The 22,817-nt window shown below is 37.1% G+C and overlaps 1 protein-coding gene across 3 annotated transcripts in view; it reads left to right on the forward strand.

The window, feature by feature from the left end:
- Positions 1–22,817, forward strand: part of LOC128654469 (phosphatidylinositol 3,4,5-trisphosphate 3-phosphatase TPTE2) — a 219,746-nt gene that overhangs the window by 185,175 nt on the left and 11,754 nt on the right. For all 3 annotated transcript variants that reach the window (XM_053708395.1, XM_053708396.1, XM_053708397.1), the window contains 4 exons: positions 1,890–1,970; positions 5,295–5,400; positions 10,690–10,787; positions 11,200–11,295. In XM_053708395.1, the coding sequence (XP_053564370.1) occupies positions 1,890–1,970; positions 5,295–5,400; positions 10,690–10,787; positions 11,200–11,295 (381 nt within the window). The remainder of the gene's footprint in view (positions 1–1,889; positions 1,971–5,294; positions 5,401–10,689; positions 10,788–11,199; positions 11,296–22,817) is intronic.

The following is a 22,817-nucleotide window of genomic DNA, read 5'->3' on the forward strand; positions in this document are numbered from 1 at the left end:
TTAGTGGCGGCGGGGGCATAGGGGTTAATACTTTTATTTAGGTTGCGGCGGGGTCGGGGAGCGGCGTAATAGGGGTTCATAAATTTTATTTAGGTTGCGGTGATGGGGCGGCAGATAAGGGGTGTTTAGACTCTGGGCTTATGTTAGGGTGTTAGGTGTAAACGTTACATGTTTTCTACTATATAAATCAATGGGATATCTGGCAGCATCGAACATAAGCTTTCGCTGCTTTCAGACTCCCATTGATTCCTATGGCATCCGCGGCCTCCAGGGTGGCGGATTGAAAATCAGGCATGCTGGGCCGGAATAGCCGCGAGCGTACCTGTTAACTATTTGATAACTTTGAAAAATTGTCAAATAGAGCCGAATGTGTATTCGGAACATCTGTAAATGATGTAAGCATCAATCTGCGTTGGATTGAGACTGGCAGATCGTGTGTTACATCACAGATTTCAACTTTTGCCGGTCTGTAGGCTTTAATAACTAGGTCAGATCAAGCTCGCAACAATTACACTGCGGAATTCCGGCATATTTGCGTTTGACGGCTTTATAGATATCCCCCTTACAAGGCTCCCTTTTTCAAGCTATATGTCCATACATCCAACAGTGACCTTCTGTTCACATAATGTAAAATGGAGCTTTTATTTATGTTTGTTCACATCCTTTACAGACATTTTTTTTTATCCTGAACTTGTTGATATTAATGTGTACTGGATATTATATTCCAGATGTTCATATTGTGTTTGACCAACTATTGGCCTAGTTTCCATTGAGGTGGTAAAGTTTGTAAACTGGTGATAAAAACATTTATCTCCATTAAAGTCTATGGAATTTTTATGTTACAACCAGTTTCCAAACTTTACTACCTCAATGGAAACTAGGCCAAAATCTATTGAGAATTTTTATGTCACCATCAGTTTTCAAACTTTACCACCTTAATGGAAACTAGGCCAAAGTCTATTGAGAATTTTTATGTTGCCATTATTTCCAAACTTTACTACCTCAATGGAAACAAGGCCTATTGCCTGTAATCATTATTTTAAAACCTTAATAAAAGAAAGCATATTGCAATTGTTTTCATTGTATATAATTAAACCATTTATGGGGCATTACTTTATTAGTTTATTTTTTTGTACAAGTTATATCATTTAAATATGTTATTTGAGCTATATTTTGCTATTTTTTTTTACTTTTTATTTAATAAAAAAATTGTTGTGTTTTATATAATATATGAACTGATCATGTGTGTAAAATGTTAATGTTGAATAGTGAATTCTGTGTGAGCAAACCAAGGCCTAGTTTCCATTGATGTGGTAAATTGTGGAAACTGGTGATAAAAACATTTATCTCCATTAAAGTATTTTTTTATTTTACCAACAGTTTTCACACTTTACCCCCTCAATGGTAAAGCACAACATGGGGCTTGTTTCCATTGAGGTGGTAAAGTTTGGAAACTGGTGGTAAAAACCTTTCTCTCAATTAAAGTCTATGAAGTATTGTTATGTTACAACCAGTTTCCAAACTTTACCACCTCAATGCAAACTAGGCCATGGGTTTTCAAGAGGTTAGTGATATTTAAATAGATATGATCAAGAATCATGAGAAAAACCGCTTGAAAAGTGTTTGGAATATCACTGTCCAGTCCTTTCAATGTAAAGCATTGGTGTAGTTTACATGCTATGAACCCACTAGAAAACTTTATATAACTAGGGTGAATTGGAATGGAAGTTTAAAGCCCCAAGAAAACCTTTGTACATCTCCTCTAATGGAAAGACTCCCATATGTTCATAATAAGTTGAGTATCTATTTTGTTTTGACATATTTGCTATGTATAACGTATCTTTTATAATGAGCAAAGGAAGAAAAAATGTTCCTCGGTGTATTTTTAGGAAAGTCTGGATTATTTTGGAGAGCGCAGAACTGATACAAGACTAAGTACAAAGTTCCAAGGTGTGGAAACACCATCCCAGGTAAAGTCAGTGATTAGTACCAATCAGATCCCTGTTTCTTAAATCCAAAAGTTCTCAATGAAATCATTTAATGAAAAATGTTGTGTCTTAAAATCATTTATGAAAGTACCAGAAAAGCATTTTTTAACCTTTAATTTACTACTTTAGTTTAATTTCTCTGTGACATCCAGCTGCCATTATTTTTTGGCTGGATTTGATTGACTGCAAGCCACAATTGATAGCACCAGGTTAGTGTTTTGAAATGGTCATTAACATTTATATTATAAAATGGCTTCAGATGATAGTATACTTAGGGATTAGTTTATTTATGCCTCCAAAACATGGTGTATTTTGCTATTAAAGGGATATGAAACCCACAATTTTCTTTAAAGGAACATGAAACCCCAATTTTTTCTTTCATGATTTAGAAAGAGTGTGCAGTTTTGAACAACTTTCCTATTTACTTCTATTATCTAATTTGTTTCATTATCTTGATATTCTTTGGAGATCAAGATAGGCTCAGTAGCTGCCGATTGATGGGTGCACAGAGATGCCTCGTGTGATTGGCTCACCCATATGCATTGCTATTTCTTCAACAAAGGATATCTAAAAAAAATAAAACATATTAGATAATAGAAGTAAATTTGAATGTTGTTTAAAATTGTATTCTCTAACTGAATCATGAAAGAAAATGTTTGGGTTTAGTGTCCCTTTAATTATTCAGATAGAGCATGCAATTTTAAACAACTTTCTAATTTACTATTATCAATTTTTCTTCATACTCTTGGCATCTTTTGTTGAAAACCAGGGATTTAAGCTTATGAACTGGCCCATTTCTGGAGCACTTTATGGCAGCAGTTTAGCAAGAATGTTATCCATATGCAAGAGCACAAGATGGCGGCACTATTTCCTGCCATGCAATGCTCCAAGTACATACCTAGGTATCTTCAACACAGAATATCATGGGAACAAAACACATTTGATAATAGAAGTAAATTGGAAACTTTTTTAAAATGATATGCTCAGTCTGAATCTTAAAGGATTTTTTGGGGGTTTTTATATCCCTTTAAAGGGATAACCTAGTCAAAATTAAATGTTCATGATTCAGACAGAGCATGCAATTTCAAGCAACTTTCTAATTTACTCCTATTATCAATTTTTCTTCGTTCTCTTTATTTGAATGTAAGCTTAGGATATCGCCCATTTTTGGTTCTGCATCTGGGTAGCACTTGCTGATTGATGGCTACATTTAGACACCAATCAGAAAGTACTACCCAGGTGCTGAACCAAAAATGTGCCGGCTCCTATGCTTACATTTTACTTTTTCAAATAAAGATACCAAAAGAACGAAGAAAAATTGATAATAGGAGTAAATGAGAAAGTTGCTTAAAATTGCCTGCTCTATCTGAATCATGAAATAATAGTTTTGACTAGACTATCCCTTTAACAAAACCTTTATTGTATACAGGCCTGAATGTGTAGGTTACATGTTTAAATGGGTATAAAATTGCAAAAGGAAAAAACAGAAACTGCTCTAATAAATGACAGCATCTTATTATTGTTCTATTGCTTGTATATAACTATGGGGTAGATTCCAATTTTTCCAATTGTGTTTATTGGTGGGGGGGTTTCTGCTCTGAACCATGTATTTCAACTGCTGATTAATTACAATGCATGCATATAGTGGGGATGTCAACCCAATGATACATTTGATAGCTTTGGCGATTACAATCCCCCCCCAACCATGGCCTAGTTTCCATTGAGGTGGTAAAGTGTGGAAACTGGTGGTAACATACAAATTCTCCATAGACTTTAATGGAGATAAATGGTTTTGCCACCAGTTTCCAAACGTTACCACCTCAATGGAAACAAGGCCCATAGGTTTTACACTATGCTTTGGCAACAAAATAGACACATCGAAACCAAAACACAATAATTCTATTACGTTGGGCATGTGCAATACTCTCTGAAACTGCCACAGATGTATATAGCAATATATGGCCTAGATTAGGATCTATATTCAGCGCTATTTTATAGTACTTGTGGTAGTGTAGATAACAGCTATTTACATATATGTGTTTTTAATAGACATATATGTGATATTGCATAAAGCTAACCAGATCTGCAAGAAAACCTCGAAAACTGAAATCATGACAGCAACATCTAGTAATGGGGTCTAGCAATGGCGCTCTTATAATGTTTGTTTTTATTTCATACTCACATTTTAGTGATTATAAATTACGGTAATTTAATCTTCTTAAACGGGATTTCTATCATTAGTCATGTATTTATTTTCCGTTCAGTCATGTTTAATGGTGACCAATATTTTAGACAGGTTTTCACATTAAACAGAAGTCCAAAAAATTGTGTTTTGAATGTGTTTTTCAGTATCTAGAACCTTGCATCTCCATATTATTAACGTAATATAAATAGAAGTAATAGAAATTAATCAAAGGCAAACTTCCTTCTGTACAGTAAGATTTGGAATTTTTACCAATATTTTCAAACTCATCACATAGTGGTTTCCCCGTTTACAGTATGAGAATTGTTAAATCTCATTTTAGAAGATGAGATCAGTTGCGGCCATTTTCTTTATGAAAATCAATTTCTCACAGTGTTCTTGATTTTAGATTAAAATCTTGCTTAAGCGGAAACTGGTGTTTTCTCAATTACTTACTTAAAAGTAAAAAAAAAAAATCATTGATCAAACATGCCCAGAATACCCATCATTTTCACATACAAATGTCATTCTGATTGTTTAACATTTATCAGAAACACTGCTCTATCCAATTGCAAAACGGATTCCATGAAACCGCAGATCAGTGATCGGCATCCATTAAAGGTAGTTCTGGGTGCCGTTGTGGGAAAATGGAGATCAAATATCATGCGAGTTAACAACTTTTGTTATATTGACTCCTAAAGATTGTGATCATTTTGCTAACAGAAAAAAAGTGTGTTCCCATTTTTCCAATTCCAGGAAAAAAAATCAGAAAGATTGGAATTAACCCCTATGTGGTCACATGATAGATTGCGATTAACTCCTACATGTTTAAGCCCAAAAAAGGGTATAAAAAGCTCCAGGGCAGCAATGCCCTACTAAGACCTAGCTGAACACATTTGCTGAGCAAATGACAAGAGACATATGTGTAGCAACCAATCACCAGTAGTGCACTAATCCAGAGCCTACCTAGGTATGCTTTTCAACAAAGGATAAAAAAAACAAAGTCAATTGTATAGCAAGTAAATAAAAAGTGTTTTAAAAATGCCTGCTCTATATGAATCATGAAAGTTGAATTTTGAGTTTAATGTTCCATTAATAACACTTGTTCTTCTAATACATTTCAGAGTCGGTACGTTACTTATTATGAGATTGTGAAAAACAAATTCAAGTTGCAGCTTCCTCCAGAGAAAAAGCTCAGAATTAGGAGTATCAGAATCCATTCAATTCAAGGCAAGTTTCTCATGTACTGGTTAAAGCTAAATATATTGTCATCTTGAAGACATGTCCTATTCCTGTACAGTGAATGCTAACTGGAAACTGTGCTGTTTGCTTACAAAAGAATTTTAAAAACCTAAAATCTGAAATAGACATTGCTGAATGTCTGTATTTTGACAAATTATAGAAGTGATAGAAGATGTTAACATTGGAACAGGGCCTCCCTTAGCATTTGTGGGGACCTGGGCAAGACAAACTTTTGGGGTCACTCAGCCCAGCCCCCTTATCCCCCCGTAAGCCCCTCCCCCAGTATGGCCAACCCTGTCCCAACATTCAGTGTGTCCTACATAAAGAATAAAACAAAACATGACACCTTTTTTGATACTGTAAACACTTCTTCATAAACTAAACACAAGGGGGTCAATTTATTAATGTGCGAACGGACATGATACATGTAGCGTATCATGTCCGCTGCACATCAATAAATGCCAACAGCATACGCTGTTAGCATTTATCATTGCACCAGCAGTTCTTGTGAACTGCTGGTGCAATGACGCCCCCTGCAGATTTACGGCCAATCGGCCGCTAGCGGGGGTGTCAATCAACCCGATCGTATTCGATCGGGTTGATTGCTGTCTGCCGCCTCAGAGCAGACAGACAGGTTATGGAGCAGCGGTCTTTAGACCGCTGCTTCATAGCCTCTGTTTCCGGTGAGCCTGAGGGCTCGCCGGAAACACAGGGCATCAAGCTCCGTACGGAGCTTGATAAATTTACCCCAAGATGTACATTGCACCTTCTCATAACAGCACCCCTGACAGCGTGGGGTGAGTGCCCCTCTCACCCTGCCCAAAATACAGGCCTGCATTGGAATATTACTTTTCAGTATTGAATTCCATAGACTTGAACTGAAGAATCAATGTTACATTTTATAAAAGGAAAAAATAACTTTGTTTTAAAAAAACGAATACCTGATGTACGACAAACACTCAACTTTTGTTTAGAACCACTAGGGAGGGTGCTAAACATTCTCACATCCCTAATATATAACCTAAACATCTGTTTATATTGCATATTATTTTGACAGCAATGTTAAAAATACCCTTGATTACAGGTCCGAGTCAATTTAGTTAAAATAGTTATTTTTCCACGTATACTTTATTTACTTCAGAATCTCCCTTTATTTATACCTAATCAGGAAATCCGCAAGTTTTATACGGCATGTTCACAATTTTTATGGAAATGACGTAAGGCACGAATATCAATAATGAAACTCTGTGAAAGAAAAAGGAATGGTGGACTGGCCTTACCCGATATTAGGCTCTACAATCTGACTGCTGTAGCTAAAATAGCTTTGGGGTGGTTGAGTGGTTCAAACAAAGTATCTTCTGAGGCGATAGGAAGCACACTCATAGCCCCTTTTGCGTTAAAAGCAGTTTTGCATTGTCCAATTAAAAAACTACTGTCAAATATTTTCAATCTTGTATCATTTAAAAATATTATTGTGGCATGGCAATTTTTTTTTAATATTTTAGATTTAGACTATAGACTCTCAGATTTTCTGCTAATCCAAGGTAATCCTGAGTTTATCCCAGGATTACATGATCCAATATATCGGGACTGGGCTCAAAGGGGTCTTAAATATATATACCAGCTTGTTTCAACCTCAGGATATATCTCTTCTTTTATTGACATAGCCTATTTGCCTATTTACAAACACAACACTATATTAAAGGGACATAATACTCATATGCTAAATCACTTGAAACTGATGCAGTATAACTGTAAAAAGCTGACAGGAAAATATCACCTGAGCATCACTATGTAAAAAGGAAGATATTTTACCTCACAATCTCCTCAGCTCAGCAGAGTAAGTTCTGTGTAAAAAGTTATACTCAGCTGCTCCCAGCTGCAGGTAAAAAGAAATAAAAAAATGAAGAAATGAACAGCAGCCAATCAGCATCAGCAGTGCTGAGGTCATGAACTCTTAATGTGATCTCATGAGATTTGACTTAACTCTCATGAGATTTCATAGTAAGCTTCCTTTACCTGATTGGTGAAATAATACGAGAGTTCACGAGACTCATCCCCTAAGCTGTCCTAGGACAGACACACTAAAATGCTGCTCAGAAATCCTTTACAATGGGAGGTGGCTACTGAGGAACTTTTGAGGTAAAATATCTTTCTTTTTACATAGAGATATTCAGGAGATATTTTATAGTCAGCTTTTTACAGCTATGCTGCATCACTTTCAAGTGTTTAAACATTTGGGTATTATGGCCCTTTAATTCACAAGAGTGGAATAGCTATATGGATGTCCGGTGGTCTGAAATGTATGATTGCATTAAAAAAGCGGCAGTGGGCAAATTCACAATCTCACTTCTATATAATACAGGGAGTGCAGAATTATTAGGCAAGTTGTATTTTTGAGGATTAATTTTATTATTGAACAACAACCATGTTCTCAATGAACCCAAAAAACTCATTAATATCAAAGCTGAATATTTTTGGAAGTTGTTTTTAGTTTGTTTTTAGTTTTAGCTATTTTAGGGGGATATCTGTGTGTGCAGGTGACTATTACTGTGCATAATTATTAGGCAACTTAACAAAAAACAAATATATACCCATTTCAATTATTTATTTTTACCAGTGAAACCAATATAACATCTCAACATTCACAAATATACATTTCTGACATTCAAAAACAAAACAAAAACAAATCAGTGACCAATATAGCCACCTTTCTTTGCAAGGACACTCAAAAGCCTGCCATCCATGGATTCTGTCAGTGTTTTGATCTGTTCACCATCAACATTGCGTGCAGCAGCAACCACAGCCTCCCAGACACTGTTCAGAGAGGTGTACTGTTTTCCCTCCTTGTAAATCTCACATTTGATGATGGACCACAGGTTCTCAATGGGGTTCAGATCAGGTGAACAAGGAGGCCATGTCATTAGATTTTCTTCTTTTATACCCTTTCTTGCCAGCCACGCTGTGGAGTACTTGGACGCGTGTGATGGAGCATTGTCCTGCATGAAAATCATGTTTTTCTTGAAGGATGCAGACTTCTTCCTGTACCACTGCTTGAAGAAGGTGTCTTCCAGAAACTGGCAGTAGGACTGGGAGTTGAGCTTGACTCCATCCTCAACCCGAAAAGGCCCCACAAGCTCATCTTTGATGATACCAGCCCAAACCAGTACTCCACCTCCACCTTGCTGGCGTCTGAGTCGGACTGGAGCTCTCTGCCCTTTACCAATCCAGCCAACGGGCCCATCCATCTGGCCCATCAAGACTCACTCTCATTTCATCAGTCCATAAAACCTTAGAAAAATCAGTCGAGATATTTCTTGGCCCAGTCTTGACGTTTCAGCTTGTGTGTCTTGTTCAGTGGTGGTCGTCTTTCAGCCTTTCTTACCTTGGCCATGTCTCTGAGTATTGCACAACTTGTGCTTTTGGGCACTCCAGTGATGTTGCAGCTCTGAAAAATGGCCAAACTGGTGGCAAGTGGCATCTTGGCAGCTGCACGCTTGACTTTTCTCAGTTCATGGGCAGTTATTTTGCGCATTGGTTTTTCCACACGCTTCTTGCGACCCTGTTGACTATTTTGAATGAAACGCTTCATTGTTCGATGATCACGCTTCAGAAGCTTTGCAATTTTAAGAGTGCTGCATCCCTCTGCAAGATATCTCACTATTTTTGACTATTCTGAGCCTGTCAAGTCCTTCTTTTGACCCATTTTGCCAAAGGAAAGGAAGTTGCCTAATAATTATGCACACCTGATATAGGGTGTTGATGTCATTAGACCACACCCCTTCTCATTACAGAGATGCACATCACCTAATATGCTTAATTGGTAGTAGGCTTTCGAGCCTATACAGCTTGGAGTAACACAACATGCATAAAGAGGATGATGTGGTCAAAATACTCATTTGCCTAATAATTCTGCACTCCCTGTATTATGCTAGCAAAACAGGGACAATTGTTTTCCCAAAACTTGGTGTCTTTTTGGCTCCACTACTTTCCTCGTTTCGAACTAGCCAATATTTCCCAGAGCTTTTCCATTTTAGAGAAATTGAACATTTCAATTACTTGGAAAGAATCTCATACGAAATTACTACACAATACATATTTAACCCCGCTTAAAATGTCTAAATTTTCTCTTTTCGAGACAACAGTGTGTCCAAAATGTCACCTTTTAAATGCAGACATCTTACATATGTTTTTTTACTGCCCAAAAATCAACCAACTCTGGAGTAAAGTTAATCACTGGTATAACAGGCAGTTCTGTGATAGTTTTAAAATTCAACCTTATCATATAGTCTTTTTGATACACCCGAATCTAGTTGAGGTCAAACCTAAGAATACCAGGATATTAAATACGATAATTATGATAATTAGAATTTTGATATTTAAAAATTGGAAAGATATATGCCCACCTAGATTTTCTTATTTTCGTAATATGCTCCTCCAACAACTAGTGTTTGAATCACATAATACTGTATTTCATTTTAAAGACAGAGCCGAGGAATTCATAAAAAATTGGAAACCTATAATTAATTTATATCCACTTATTATACAAAAGCAAATACTGGCCCCTTTGGGCATGACAGTAGCCTATAGGAATTTTTTTGGTTATCAATCTTAAACACAATATTGAGCTGTCTCTGGTCTTGTTGATAAGGAGGAGGGGGGGAGGAGACGGATGTAACAGGGGCTTTTTCTTCTTTTTTTTTTTTTTGTTGTGTTTTGTTTTGTCTAATGTTGTCTTATTTAATAAATGTTAAGTGTTTGTTATCTAAGTAGAAAACTATTCCAATAGTGTATCTTGTCTTTGGCCTTAAATATTAATCAAAGTTACATATAGCAGATGATGTATGATATATGTATCTATATTTGATTTTGTCTTACATATGGTTTATATATAGTCATAGATTTATAAATGACAGGAAATTGGAGGGTCCGATTTGAAGTTTTTAAGTGGTTATTAAATGATCTATGTTATATTTGATGATGATGATGCATGTTATATATATAGATATTTATGTTATAATAGATTTAAAGCCGATTTGTAGATTACTTTATGGGCAAAAAGGCAGGGAAAGAGATGGTGTATTATGTTGTACTGTCATATATATTTTACCCTGCGAGGTGATGTTGGGGAAATTGTGCCCGAACTATGTATTATACCCTATTGGTTAATAAAGAAAGATGGGGAAAAAAAAAATTACCCTTGATTATTTTTAATGAAAAAATGGCTGTTCCCTTAAGGTAAAATGTTGTCTAGCTTATTTTTTATTCTTTTACTAGGCGTGGGAAAAAGCAATGGACGAGATTTGAAAGTTCAGATATTAATGAAGAAAGAAGTGGTTTTCCAATGTATTTGTGAGACTCAAGAAAACTGTAAGGTAGGAGAAGGATATCTATCAGCTAGGAATGCGCATGGTAGAATTACACTGCTGTACATTCACTTTATTCAGTTAATAGATATTGGGGCATATTTATCAAGCTTTGTATGGAACTTGAGGCCCCTTGTTTCTAAAGACCGCTGCTCTATAACTTGTTCGCCTGCTCTGAGGCGTCGGACAGAAATCAACCTGATCAAATACGATCGGGTTGAATGACACCCCCTGCTAGCAGCCGATTGGTTCACAAGAACTGCTGGTCAATGTGTAGCGATATGCAGCGGACATGATACGCTACTTTGTATCATGTCCGCTTGCACATTGATACATATGCCCCATTATGTTAAATGTGTTTCATTTAAGTGGAGGATGTACAACTGGTGCAGGGATTGTAACAATATGTTTTGTATTGTAGTTGTTTTTTGATGCTGGAAACAATTCAGTGGTCATTAGTTTGGAGGGCTGCCCGGTTATCAGTGGGGACATCAAAGTAAGATTTGAATCCAGCACTGTAAGTATATTACATATTTCTTTTATTTTTTTCATGAAATACCTGAGAGTTAAAGGGGCAGTAAAGTGAAAGTTAAGCATTCATGATTCAGATACAATCACTTTTTCAGTTAACAATTTCTTTCATGTAATTAGCAAGAGTCCATGAGCTAGTGACGTATGGGTTATACATTCCTACCAGGAGGGGCAAAGTTTCCCAAACCTCAAAATGCCTATAAATACACCCCTCACCACACCCACAAATCAGTTTTACAAACTTTGCCTCCTATGGAGGTGGTGAAGTAAGTTTGTGCTAGATTCAACGTTGATATGCGCTCCGCAGCAGGTTGGGGCCCGGTTTTCCTCTCAGCGTGCAGTGAATGTCAGAGGGATGTGAGGAGAGTATTGCCCATTTGAATTCAATGATCACCTTCTACGGGGTCTATTTCATAGGTTCTCTGTTATCGGTCGTAGAGATTCATCTCTTACCTCCCTTTTCAGATCGACGATATACTCTTATATATACCATTACCTCTACTGATTCTCGTTTCAGTACTGGTTTGGCTTTCTACTACATGTAGATGAGTGTCCTGGGGTAAGTAAGTCTTATTTTCTGTGACACTCTAAGCTATGGTTGGGCACTTTTATATAAAGTTCTAAATATATGTATTCAAACATTTATTTGCCTTGACTCAGGATGTTCAACGTTCCTTATTTCAGACAGTCAGTTTCATATTTGGGATAATGCATATCAATAAATCAATTTTTTTTTTCTTACCTTAAAATTTGACTTTTTTCCCTGTGGGCTGTTAGGCTCGCGGGGGCTGAAAATGCTTCATTTTATTGCGTCATTCTTGGCGCAGACTTTTTTGACGCAATTTTTTTTTTCTGTTTCCGGCGTCATACGTGTCGCCGGAAGTTGCGTCATTTTTGACGTTTTTTTTTGCGCCAAGAGTGTCGGCGTTCCGGATGTGGCGTCATTTTTGGCGCCAAAAGCATTTAGGCGCCAAATAATGTGGGCGTCTTTTTTGGCGCTAAAAAATATGGGCGTCACTATTGTCTCCACATTATTTAGTCTCATTATTTATTGCTTCTGGTTGCTAGAAGCTTGTTCACTGGCATTTTTTCCCATTTCTGAAACTGTCATTTAAGGAATTTGATCAATTTTGCTTTATATGTTGTTTTTTCTATTACATATTGCAAGATGTCCCAGATTGACACTGAGTCAGAAGATACTTCTGGAAAAACGTGCCTGGTGCTGGATCTACCAAAGTTAAGTGTATCTGCTGTAAACTTGTGGTATCTGTTCCTCCAGCTGTTGTTTGTAATGAATGTCATGACAAACTTGTTAATGCAGATAATATTTCCTTTAGTAATGTTACATTACCTGTTGCTGTTCCGTCAACATCTAATACTCAGAGTGTTCCTGTTAACATAAGAGATTTTGTTTCTAAATCCATTAAGAAGGCTATGTCTGTTATTCCTCCTTCTAGTAAACGTAAAAGGTCTTTTAAAACTTCTCATTTTTCAGATGAATTTTTAAATGAACATCATCATTCTGATTCTGATAATGGTTCCTCTGGTTCAGAGGATTCTGTCTCAGAGGTTGATGCTGATAAATCTTCATATTTATTCAAAATGGAATTTATTCGTTCTTAACTTAAAGAAGTTTTAATTGCATTAGAAATAGAGGATTCTGGTCCTCTTGATACTAAATCTAAACGTTTAAATAAGGTTTTTAAATCTCCTGTAGTTATTCCAGAAGTTTTTCCTGTCCCTGATGCTATTTCTGAAGTAATCTCCAGGGAATGGAATAATTTGGGTAATTCATTTACTCCTTCTAAACGTTTTAAGCAATTATATCCTGTGCCATCTGACAGATTAGAATTTTGGGACAAAGTCCCTAAAGTTGATGGGGCTGTCTCTACTCTTGCTAAACGTACTACTATTCCTACGGCAGATAGTACTTCTTTTAAAGATCCTTTAGATAGGAAGATTGATTCCTTTCTAAGAAAAGATTACTTATGTTCAGGTAATCTTCTTAGACCTGCTATATCTTTAGCGGATGTTGCTGCAGCTTCAACTTTTTGGTTAGAAGCTTTAGCGCAACAAGTAACAGATCATAATTCTCATAGCATTGTTAATCTTCTTCAACATGCTAATAACTTTATTTGTGATGCCATCTTTGATATCATTAGAGTTGATGTCAGGTATATGTCTCTAGCTATTTTAGCTAGAAGAGCTTTATGGCTTAAAACTTGGAATGCTGATATGTCTTCTAAGTCAACTTTGCTTTCCCTTTCTTTCCAGGGTAATAAATTATTTGGTTCTCAGTTGGATTCTATTATCTCAACTGTTACTGGAGGGAAAGGAACTTTTTTACCACAGGATAAAAAATCTAAAGGTAAATTTAGGTCTAATAATCATTTTCGTTCCTTTCGTCACAATAAGGAACAAAAGCCTGATCCTTCACCCACAGGAGCGGTATCAGTTTGGAAACCATCTCCAGTCTGGAATAAATCCAAGCCTTTTAGAAAACCAAAGCCAGCTCCCAAGTCCACATGAAGGTGCGGCCCTCATTCCAGCCCAGCTGGTAGGGGGCAGATTGCGATTTTTCAAAGAAATTTGGATCAATTCACTTCACAATCTTTGGATTCAAAACATTGTTTCAGAAGGGTACAGAATTGGCTTCAAGATAAGGCCTCCTGCAAAGAGATTTTTTCTTTCCCGTGTCCCAGTAAATCCAGCGAAGGCTCAAGCATTTCTGAAATGTGTTTCAGATCTAGAGTTGGCTGGAGTAATTGTGCCAGTTCCAGTTCTGGGGTTTTATTCAAATCTCTTCATTGTACCAAAGAAGGAGAATTCCTTCAGACCAGTTCTGGATCTAAAAATATTGAATCGTTATGTAAGGATACCAACATTCAAAATGGTAACTATAAGGACTATCCTGCCTTTTGTTCAGCAAGGGCATTATATGTCCACAATAGATTTACAGGATGCATATCTGCATATTCCGATTCATCCAGATCACTATCAGTTTCTGAGATTCTCTTTCCTAGACAAGCATTACCAGTTTGTGACTCTGCCGTTTGGCCTAGCAACAGCTCCAAGAATTTTTACAAAGGTTCTCGGTGCCCTTCTGTCTGTAATCAGAGAACAGGGTATTGTGGTATTTCCTTATTTGGACGATATCTTGGTACTTGCTCAGTCTTCACATTTAGCAGAATCTCATACGAATCGACTTGTGTTGTTTCTTCAAGATCATGGTTGGAGGATCAATTTACCGAAAAGTTCATTGATTCCTCAGACAAGGGTAACCTTTTTAGGTTTCCAGATAGATTCAGCGTCCATGACTCTGTCTCTGACAGACAAGAGACGTCTAAAATTGATCTCAGCTTGTTGAAACCTTCAATCACAATCATTCCCTTCGGTAGCCTTATACATGGAAATTCTAGGTCTTATGACTACTGCATCGGACGCGATCCCCTTTGCTCGTTTTCACATGCGACCTCTTCAGCTCTGTATGCTGAACCAGTGGTGCAGGGATTACACAAAGATATCTCAATTAATATCTTTAAAACCGATTGTACGACACTCTCTGACGTGGTGGACAGATCACCATCGTTTAGTTCAGGGGGCTTCTTTTGTTCTTCCGACCTGGACTGTAATTTCAACAGATGCAAGTCTGACAGGTTGGGGAGCTGTTTGGGGGTCTCTGACAGCACAAGGGGTTTGGGAATCTCAGGAGGTGAGATTACCAATCAATATTTTGGAACTCCGTGCAATTTTCAGAGCTCTTCAGTCATGGCCTCTTCTAAAGAGAGAATCGTTCATTTGTTTTCAGACAGACAATGTCACAACTGTGGCATACATCAATCATCAAGGAGGGACTCACAGTCCTCTGGCTATGAAAGAAGTATCTCGAATACTGGTATGGGCGGAATCCAGCTCCTGTCTAGTTTCTGCGGTTCATATCCCAGGTATAGACAATTGGGAAGCGGATTATCTCAGTCGCCAAACGTTACATCCGGGCGAATGGTCTCTTCACCCAGAGGTATTTCTTCAGATTGTTCAAATGTGGGGACTTCCAGAAATAGATCTGATGGCTTCTCATCTAAACAAGAAACTTCCCAGGTATCTGTCCAGATCCAGGGATCCTCAAGCGGAAGCAGTGGATGCATTGTCACTTCCTTGGAAGTATCATCCTGCCTATATCTTTCCGCCTCTAGTTCTTCTTCCAAGAGTAATCTCCAAGATTCTGAAGGAATGCTCGTTTGTTCTGCTGGTGGCTCCAGCATGGCCTCACAGGTTTTGGTATGCGGATCTTGTCCGGATGGCCTCTTGCCAACCGTGGACTCTTCCGTTAAGACCAGACCTTCTGTCGCAAGGTCCTTTTTTTCCATCAGGATCTCAAATCCTTAAATTTAAAGGTATGGAGATTGAACGCTTGATTCTTAGTCAAAGAGGTTTCTCTGACTCTGTGATTAATACTATGTTACAGGCTCGTAAATCTGTATCTAGGAAGATATATTATAGAGTCTGGAAGACTTACATTTCTTGGTGTCTTTCTCATCATTTTTCCTGGCATTCTTTTAGAATTCCGAGAATTTTACAGTTTCTTCAGGATGGTTTGGATAAAGGTTTGTCTGCAAGTTCCTTGAAAGGACAAATCTCTGCTCTTTCTGTTCTTTTTCACAGAAAGATTGCTAATCTTCCTGATATTCATTGTTTTGTACAAGCTTTGGTTCGTATAAAACCTGTCATTAAGTCAATTTCTCCTCCTTGGAGTTTGAATTTGGTTCTGGGGGCTCTTCAAGCTCCTCCGTTTGAACCTATGCATTCATTGGACATTAAATTACTTTCTTGGAAAGTTTTGTTTCTTTTGGCCATCTCTTCTGCTAGAAGAGTTTCTGAATTATCTGCTCTTTCTTGTGAGTCTCCTTTTCTGATTTTTTCATCAGGATAAGGCGGTGTTGCGAACTTCTTTTAAATTTTTACCTAAGGTTGTGAATTCTAACAACATTAGTAGAGAAATTGTGGTTCCTTCATTATGTCCTAATCCTAAGAATTCTAAGGAGAGATCATTGCATTCTTTGGATGTAGTTAGAGCTTTGAAATATTATGTTGAAGCTACTAAGAATTTCCGAAAGACTTCTAGTCTATTTGTTATCTTTTCTGGTTCTAGGAAAGGTCAGAAGGCCTCTGCCATTTCTTTGGCATCTTGGTTGAAATCTTTAATTCATCATGCTTATGTCGAGTCGGGTAGAACTCCGCCTCAAAGGATTACAGCTCATTCTACTAGGTCATTTTTTACTTCCTGGGCGTTTAGGAATGAAGCTTCGGTTGATCAGATTTGCAAAGCAGCAACTTGGTCTTCTTTGCATACTTTTACTAAATTCTACCATTTTGATGTGTTTTTTTCTTCTGAAGCAGTTTTTGGTAGAAAAGTACTTCAGGCAGCTGTTTCAGTTTGATTCTTCTGCTTATAATTTCAGTTTTTTTCATTATAAGATTTAAACTTTATTTTGGGTGTGGATTATTTTCAGCGGAATTGGTTTTATCCCTCCCTCTCTAGTGAATCTTGCGTGGAAGATCCACATCTTGGGTAGTCATTATCCCATACGTCACTAGCTCATGGACTCTTGCTAATTACATGAAAGAAAACATAATTTATGTAAGAACTTACCTGATAAATTCATTTCTTTCATATTAGCAAGAGTCCATGAGGCCCACCCTTTTTGTGGTGGTTATGATTTTTTTGTATAAAGCACAATTATTCCAATTCCTTATTTTTTATGCTTTCGCATTTTTTTCTTATCACCCCACTTCTTGGCTATTCGTTAAACTGATTTGTGGGTGTGGTGAGGGGTGTATTTATAGGCATTTTGAGGTTTGGGAAACTTTGCCCCTCCTGGTAGGAATGTATATCCCATACGTCACTAGCTCATGGACTCTTGCTAATATGAAAGAAATGAATTTATCAGGTAAGTTCTTACATAAATTATGTTTTTCCAATTTGATTCTGAATTTGCTTTGTTCACTTGGTATTATTTATTGAATCGCAAACTTAGGTAGGCTGATAGGAACTCATGCATGTGTATTTAACACTCTATGGCAACAGTGTTTGCAACTATGTATAACATTACTGCAAACATTGTTACAAAAATAAAGGTGCATGCTCGCGCCTTAGCTCTCATCAGCCTACCTAGGTTTTCTATTCAACAAGGGATACAAAGAGAACTAAAGAAAATTGATAATATAAGTAAATTGGAAAGTTGTTAAAAATGGCATGTGGTATCTAATCCATTTAAATGTTTATTTATTTTACTTTCCCATATAATTAAATTGCATTTTCTGTCATTATCTCACAAACTATATACCCCTTGTGTTCCTAGTATAATGAGAGGACTATCCTCTAGCGTTTCGGCTGATGTTTCAATAGGACGTTAGCGATGTAAACACTCCTGTCTTAACTTCCACCCGAACCATGAGTCTTTATTCCACAAACTGCTTGTGGTTTATTCGTGAGAAAGAACGATACCTCATTGGTCAGTAGATAAAGTGATAATCTGAATTATTTTAAGAACACAAATATTAGAAGCAATGAACAGGCAATACTTTTAGTACTTAAAGGGATATGAAACCCAAATTCTTTCATGGTTCACATAGAGCATGCAATTTTAAGCAACTTTCTAATTTAATCCTATTATCAATTTTTCTTCGTTCTCTTGGTATCTTTATTTGAAAAAGCAGGACTGTAAACTTAGGAGCCGGCCTATTTTTAGTTCAGAACCTGAGTAGCTTGCTGATTGGTGGCTATAATTGATAATAGAAGTAAATTAGAAAGTTGATTAAAACTGCATGCTCTATCTGAATCATGAAAGAAAAACTCTGGGTTTCATATCCCTTTAACAAAAAGGGGAACGGTTGAAAGCTTTCAGGTTGCAAAGAGGTCTCATTCTGCAGTGGTTCACAAGTTCAGCTTAGCTATATTTATATACAGAATGATATATATGTAAAAGAAAATCCACATGCAAAACATGAGCATCTGTTTTATGAGAATGGAATGTTCAAAGATGCTGCAATAATTTCATAGGTCTGTGTTATGTATGTACAGATCAATTCATGAGCCATGTTTCATCCTGAATTCAAAGAATCTAATATGTTTATAAAGCTATAATCCAGAATGGCCTGTAATTTAAAATTCCCCTTGAACTTTCATATCCTGGAGGTTGTGATTTGGGAAGATGAAGTTTGACCATAAAGAGTGACAGTTTTTTGCAGTGGCTTATAAAGCAGGGTATCATCTGCCAAGTACAGATCTAGTTTCTTGGTGGGCTGAGAATGTGTGGGCAAGTATCACATCTTGTGTTCCTTACAGGGGAATACTGTGACAGTTGAGTCTGTAAAGATTTATTTTTATCAGCTACCCTTGTGGGGAATTAATTTTACGTCACTGGCAGTTTCCCTTGTGCTTTTTGATGTTTATTGTATGTGAAAACTAGGGGTATCCTAGTATTATTCTCCAAGGGTTTGGGTGTATGTATGTATGCCTAGTCCTACAGGGCCCATATGTAGGATGGCAGATTTTGCAGAGGTGGCAGATTTTCAGACTTTAGCACATAACATTATAACAAAGGGCTTGACAGCCCTGAGTTTGTGAACCATGGAATACAATATGGCTAGGTGTAAATGACAAAAGAAAAGCATTTTGCTTTTTATATTGGTGTAAAACAAAAAAGCATGTTGTGTATAGTTTCAAGACCATTTGCTATGAGGTCTGGTGGTAAAAAAAACATGCATTATTTGGATTGGTAGTTTCTATTTTTTCTGCCCTCTATTTTGAGCAAATTTATATATGACCATGCAACCCTTAGTTTGCCCTTTACACCGAGTGTGTGATTTAAAGTTAGCGCTATTTACAGCACTTTAATTCGGGGGGGGGGGGGGAACATTATCATCTTTAATATAATCTCAAAAAAGTGATAGTGTCCCTTTAAGCAGCAGTTTCTGATAAAAGCAGCCATTGTAATAGTGACGAGAGAGCTATATAATAACATAATACATTTTATTTATTTAGTGTATTGTGGGGGTTTGTTTACTGTTCTTTGTGTATTACCAGCATTATCAAGGTTAAATCCTTACTATTTGTGTATTACTGGCAATAAGGGGGTTAAATTATTTCAATAGTTAAAGGGCCATAATACCCAAATGTTTAACCCCTTAATGACGGAGGACGTGCAAGGTACGTCCTCAAAAAAAAGGCAGTTAACGCCTGAGGACGTACCCTGCACGTCCTCGGTGTGGAAAGCAGCTGGAAGCGATCCTGCTCGCTTCCAGCTGCTTTACGGTTATTGCAGTGATGCCTCGATATGGAGGCATCCTGCAATAACCTTACATGGCCATCCGATGCACAGAGAGCCACTCTGTGGCCCTCTCTGCACCGGACATCGATGGCCGGTATCGTTGGTGGGTGGGAGCCGACTTGGGAGGCGGGTGGGCGGCTATCGGTGTGCCGTGTGACATCGAGGGGGGCGGGATCGGGACCGTCAGGGGCGCGCATGGAAGCGCGCGCGTGCACGGAGGGTGGTGGGTGGGCGCGTGCACGGGGCGGGAGCGGGTGGGAACCGCTACACTATGGAAAATGAATAAAAAGTAAAAATGTTAAAAGTGGCCTAAGCACAAAAAAAAATAAACACAAAAAGAGATTGTGGAGGGGTGGGGGGTTGGTTTTTGTGTGGGGGGGAAGCTACACTACAGAAAAGTCTAAAAAATGTAAAACAAAAACATTTTTTCTTCTAAACATTAAGTTAGAGTGGGAGGGTTATAGAGCTGTTTGGGGGGGATCAGTGAGGTTGGGGGCTAAGGGGGGATAGTACACAACAGCATATGTAAATATGCTTTAAAAAAAAAAAAAACACCAAAAAATACAAATATAGCTTTTATTTTAGTACTGGCAGACTTTCTGCCAGTACTTAAGATGGCGGGGACAATTGTGGGGTGGGGGAGGGAAGAGAGCTGTTTGGGAGGGATCAGGGGGTCTGATGTTTCAGGTGGGAGGCTGAGCTCTACACTAAATCTAATATTAACCCTGCAAGCTCCCTACAAGCTACCTAATTAACCCCTTCACTGCTAGCCATAATACACGTGTGATGCGCAGCGGCATTTAGCAGCCTTCAAAATACCAAAAAGCAACACCAAAGCCATATATGTCTGCTATTTCTGAAGAAAGGGGATCACATAGAAGCATTTACAACCATTTGTGCCATAACTGCACAAGCTGTTTGTAAATGATTTCAGTGAGAAACCTAAAATTTTGAAAAATTTTACGTTTTTTTTAATTTGATCGCATTTGGCGGTGAAATGGTGGCATGAAATATACCAAAATGGGCCTAGATCAATACTTGGGGTTGTCTACTACACTACACTAAAGCTAAAATTATCCCAAAAAGCTCCCTACATGCTCCCTAATTAACCCCTTCACTGCTGAGCATAATACACGTGTGGTGCGCAGTGGCATTTAGTGGCATTCTAATTACCAAAAAGCAACACCAAAGCCATATAATTATGCTATTTCTGAACAAAGGGGATCCCAGAGAAGAATTTACAACCATTTGTGCCATAATTGCACAAGCTGTTTGTAAATAATTTCAGTGAGAAACCTAAAGTTTGTGAAAAAATTTGTGAAAAAGTGAACGATTTTTTTTATTTGATCGCATTTGGCGGTTAAATGGTGCCATGAAATATACCAAAATAGGCCTAGATCAATACTTTAGGATGTCTACTAAAAAATATATATATACATGTCAATGGATATTCAGAGATTCCTGAAAGATATCAGTGTTCTAATGTAACTAGCGCTAATTTTGACAAAAAAATGGTTTGGAAATAGCAAAGTGCTACTTGTATTTATTTCCCTATAACTTGCAAAAAAAAGCAAAGAACATGTAAACATTGGGTATTTCTAAACTCAGGATAATATTTAGAAACTATTTAGCATAGGTGTTTTTTGGTGGTTGTAGATATGTAACAGATTTTGGGGGTCAAAGTTAGAAAAAGTGGGGTTTTTTTCAATTTTTCCTCATATTTTATAATTTTTTTTATAGTAAATTATAAGATATGATGAAAATATTGGTATCTTTAGAAAGTCCATTTAATGGCGAGAAAAATGGTATATAATATGTGTGGGTACAGTAAATGAGTAAGAGGAAAATTACAGCTAAACACAAACACTGCAAAAATGTAAAAATAGCCTTGGTCCCAAACGGACAGAAAATGGAAAAGTGCTGTGGTCATTAAGGGGTTAAACTCTTGAAAGTGATGCAGTATAGCTGTAAAAAGCTGACTAGAAAATATCACCTGAACATCTCTATGTAAAAAAGAAAGATATTTTACCTCAAAAGTTCCTCAGTAGCCACATCCCATTGTAAAGGATTTCTAAGCAGCATATTAGTATGCCTGTCCCGGGACAGCTGAAAGGATGAGCCTCGTGCACTTTCATGTTATTTCCCTATTCAGTGTAACAATGAAATCTCATGAGAATTGAGTCAAATCTCATGAGATCACAGTAAAAGAGTTCATGACCTCAGCACTGCTGATGCTGATTGACTGCTGTTCATTTCTTCATTTTTTTTTTTTTTTTACCTGCAGCTGGGAGCAGTTGAGTATACCTTTTTACACAGAACTTGCTCTGCTGAGCTGAGTATATTGTGAGGTAAAATATCTTCCTTTTTTACATAGAGATGCTCAGGTGATATTTTCCTGTCAGCTTTTTACAGTTATACTGCATCAGTTTCAAGTGATTTAGCATATGAGTATTACGTCCCTTTAAGTAAATTGCAAAAGGCAGTGTGTGCATCACTGGCAGCAAGGAATTAAAATCTGCCAAATAGCGAGAGATATAAATGATACAAAAATATATTGTTGAATTGGGATTTGGAGGTGGTAAAAAGTTGATGATGTCGCTAAAAGATAGGAAGATTTGTTAATCATACAGTTATATTCTTTGTTTAGTAGAGTCTTGTTCAAATGTCTTAATGCAGAACTCACACAAGACTTTTTCCATTTGTTAAAATGTTCAAAATGACATTAAAGTCATTTAAACTTCAATTAAAAATCCAAAATTTGATTACATTTTAAGAAATCATAAAATGTTAGAAAAAATATGGGTTTTGAAATACTTGCATGAACTTGAAATCATTATACAGTTCAATGTATAATGTTATATTTGTGATTGTATAAATTGTACAAAATATGCCCAACAGAAACAAAAGGGTCCACATTTTATCCATATTATTATTATTATTATCGGTTATTTGTAGAGCGCCAAATATCAAATGAAACATATATTTTATGTTAAAGGGACAGTCAAGTCCAAAAAAACCTTTCATGATTCAAATAGGGCATGTAATTTTAAACAGCTTTCTAATTTACTTTTATCACCAATTTTGCTTTGTTCTCTTGGTATTCTTAGTTGAAAGCTAAACCTAGGAGGTTCATATGCTAATTTCTTAGACCTTGACGGCTGCCTCTGCATTTGATAGT

This window comes from Bombina bombina, chromosome 3 (assembly GCF_027579735.1).
Source record: "Bombina bombina isolate aBomBom1 chromosome 3, aBomBom1.pri, whole genome shotgun sequence".
NCBI lineage: Eukaryota > Metazoa > Chordata > Amphibia > Anura > Bombinatoridae > Bombina > Bombina bombina.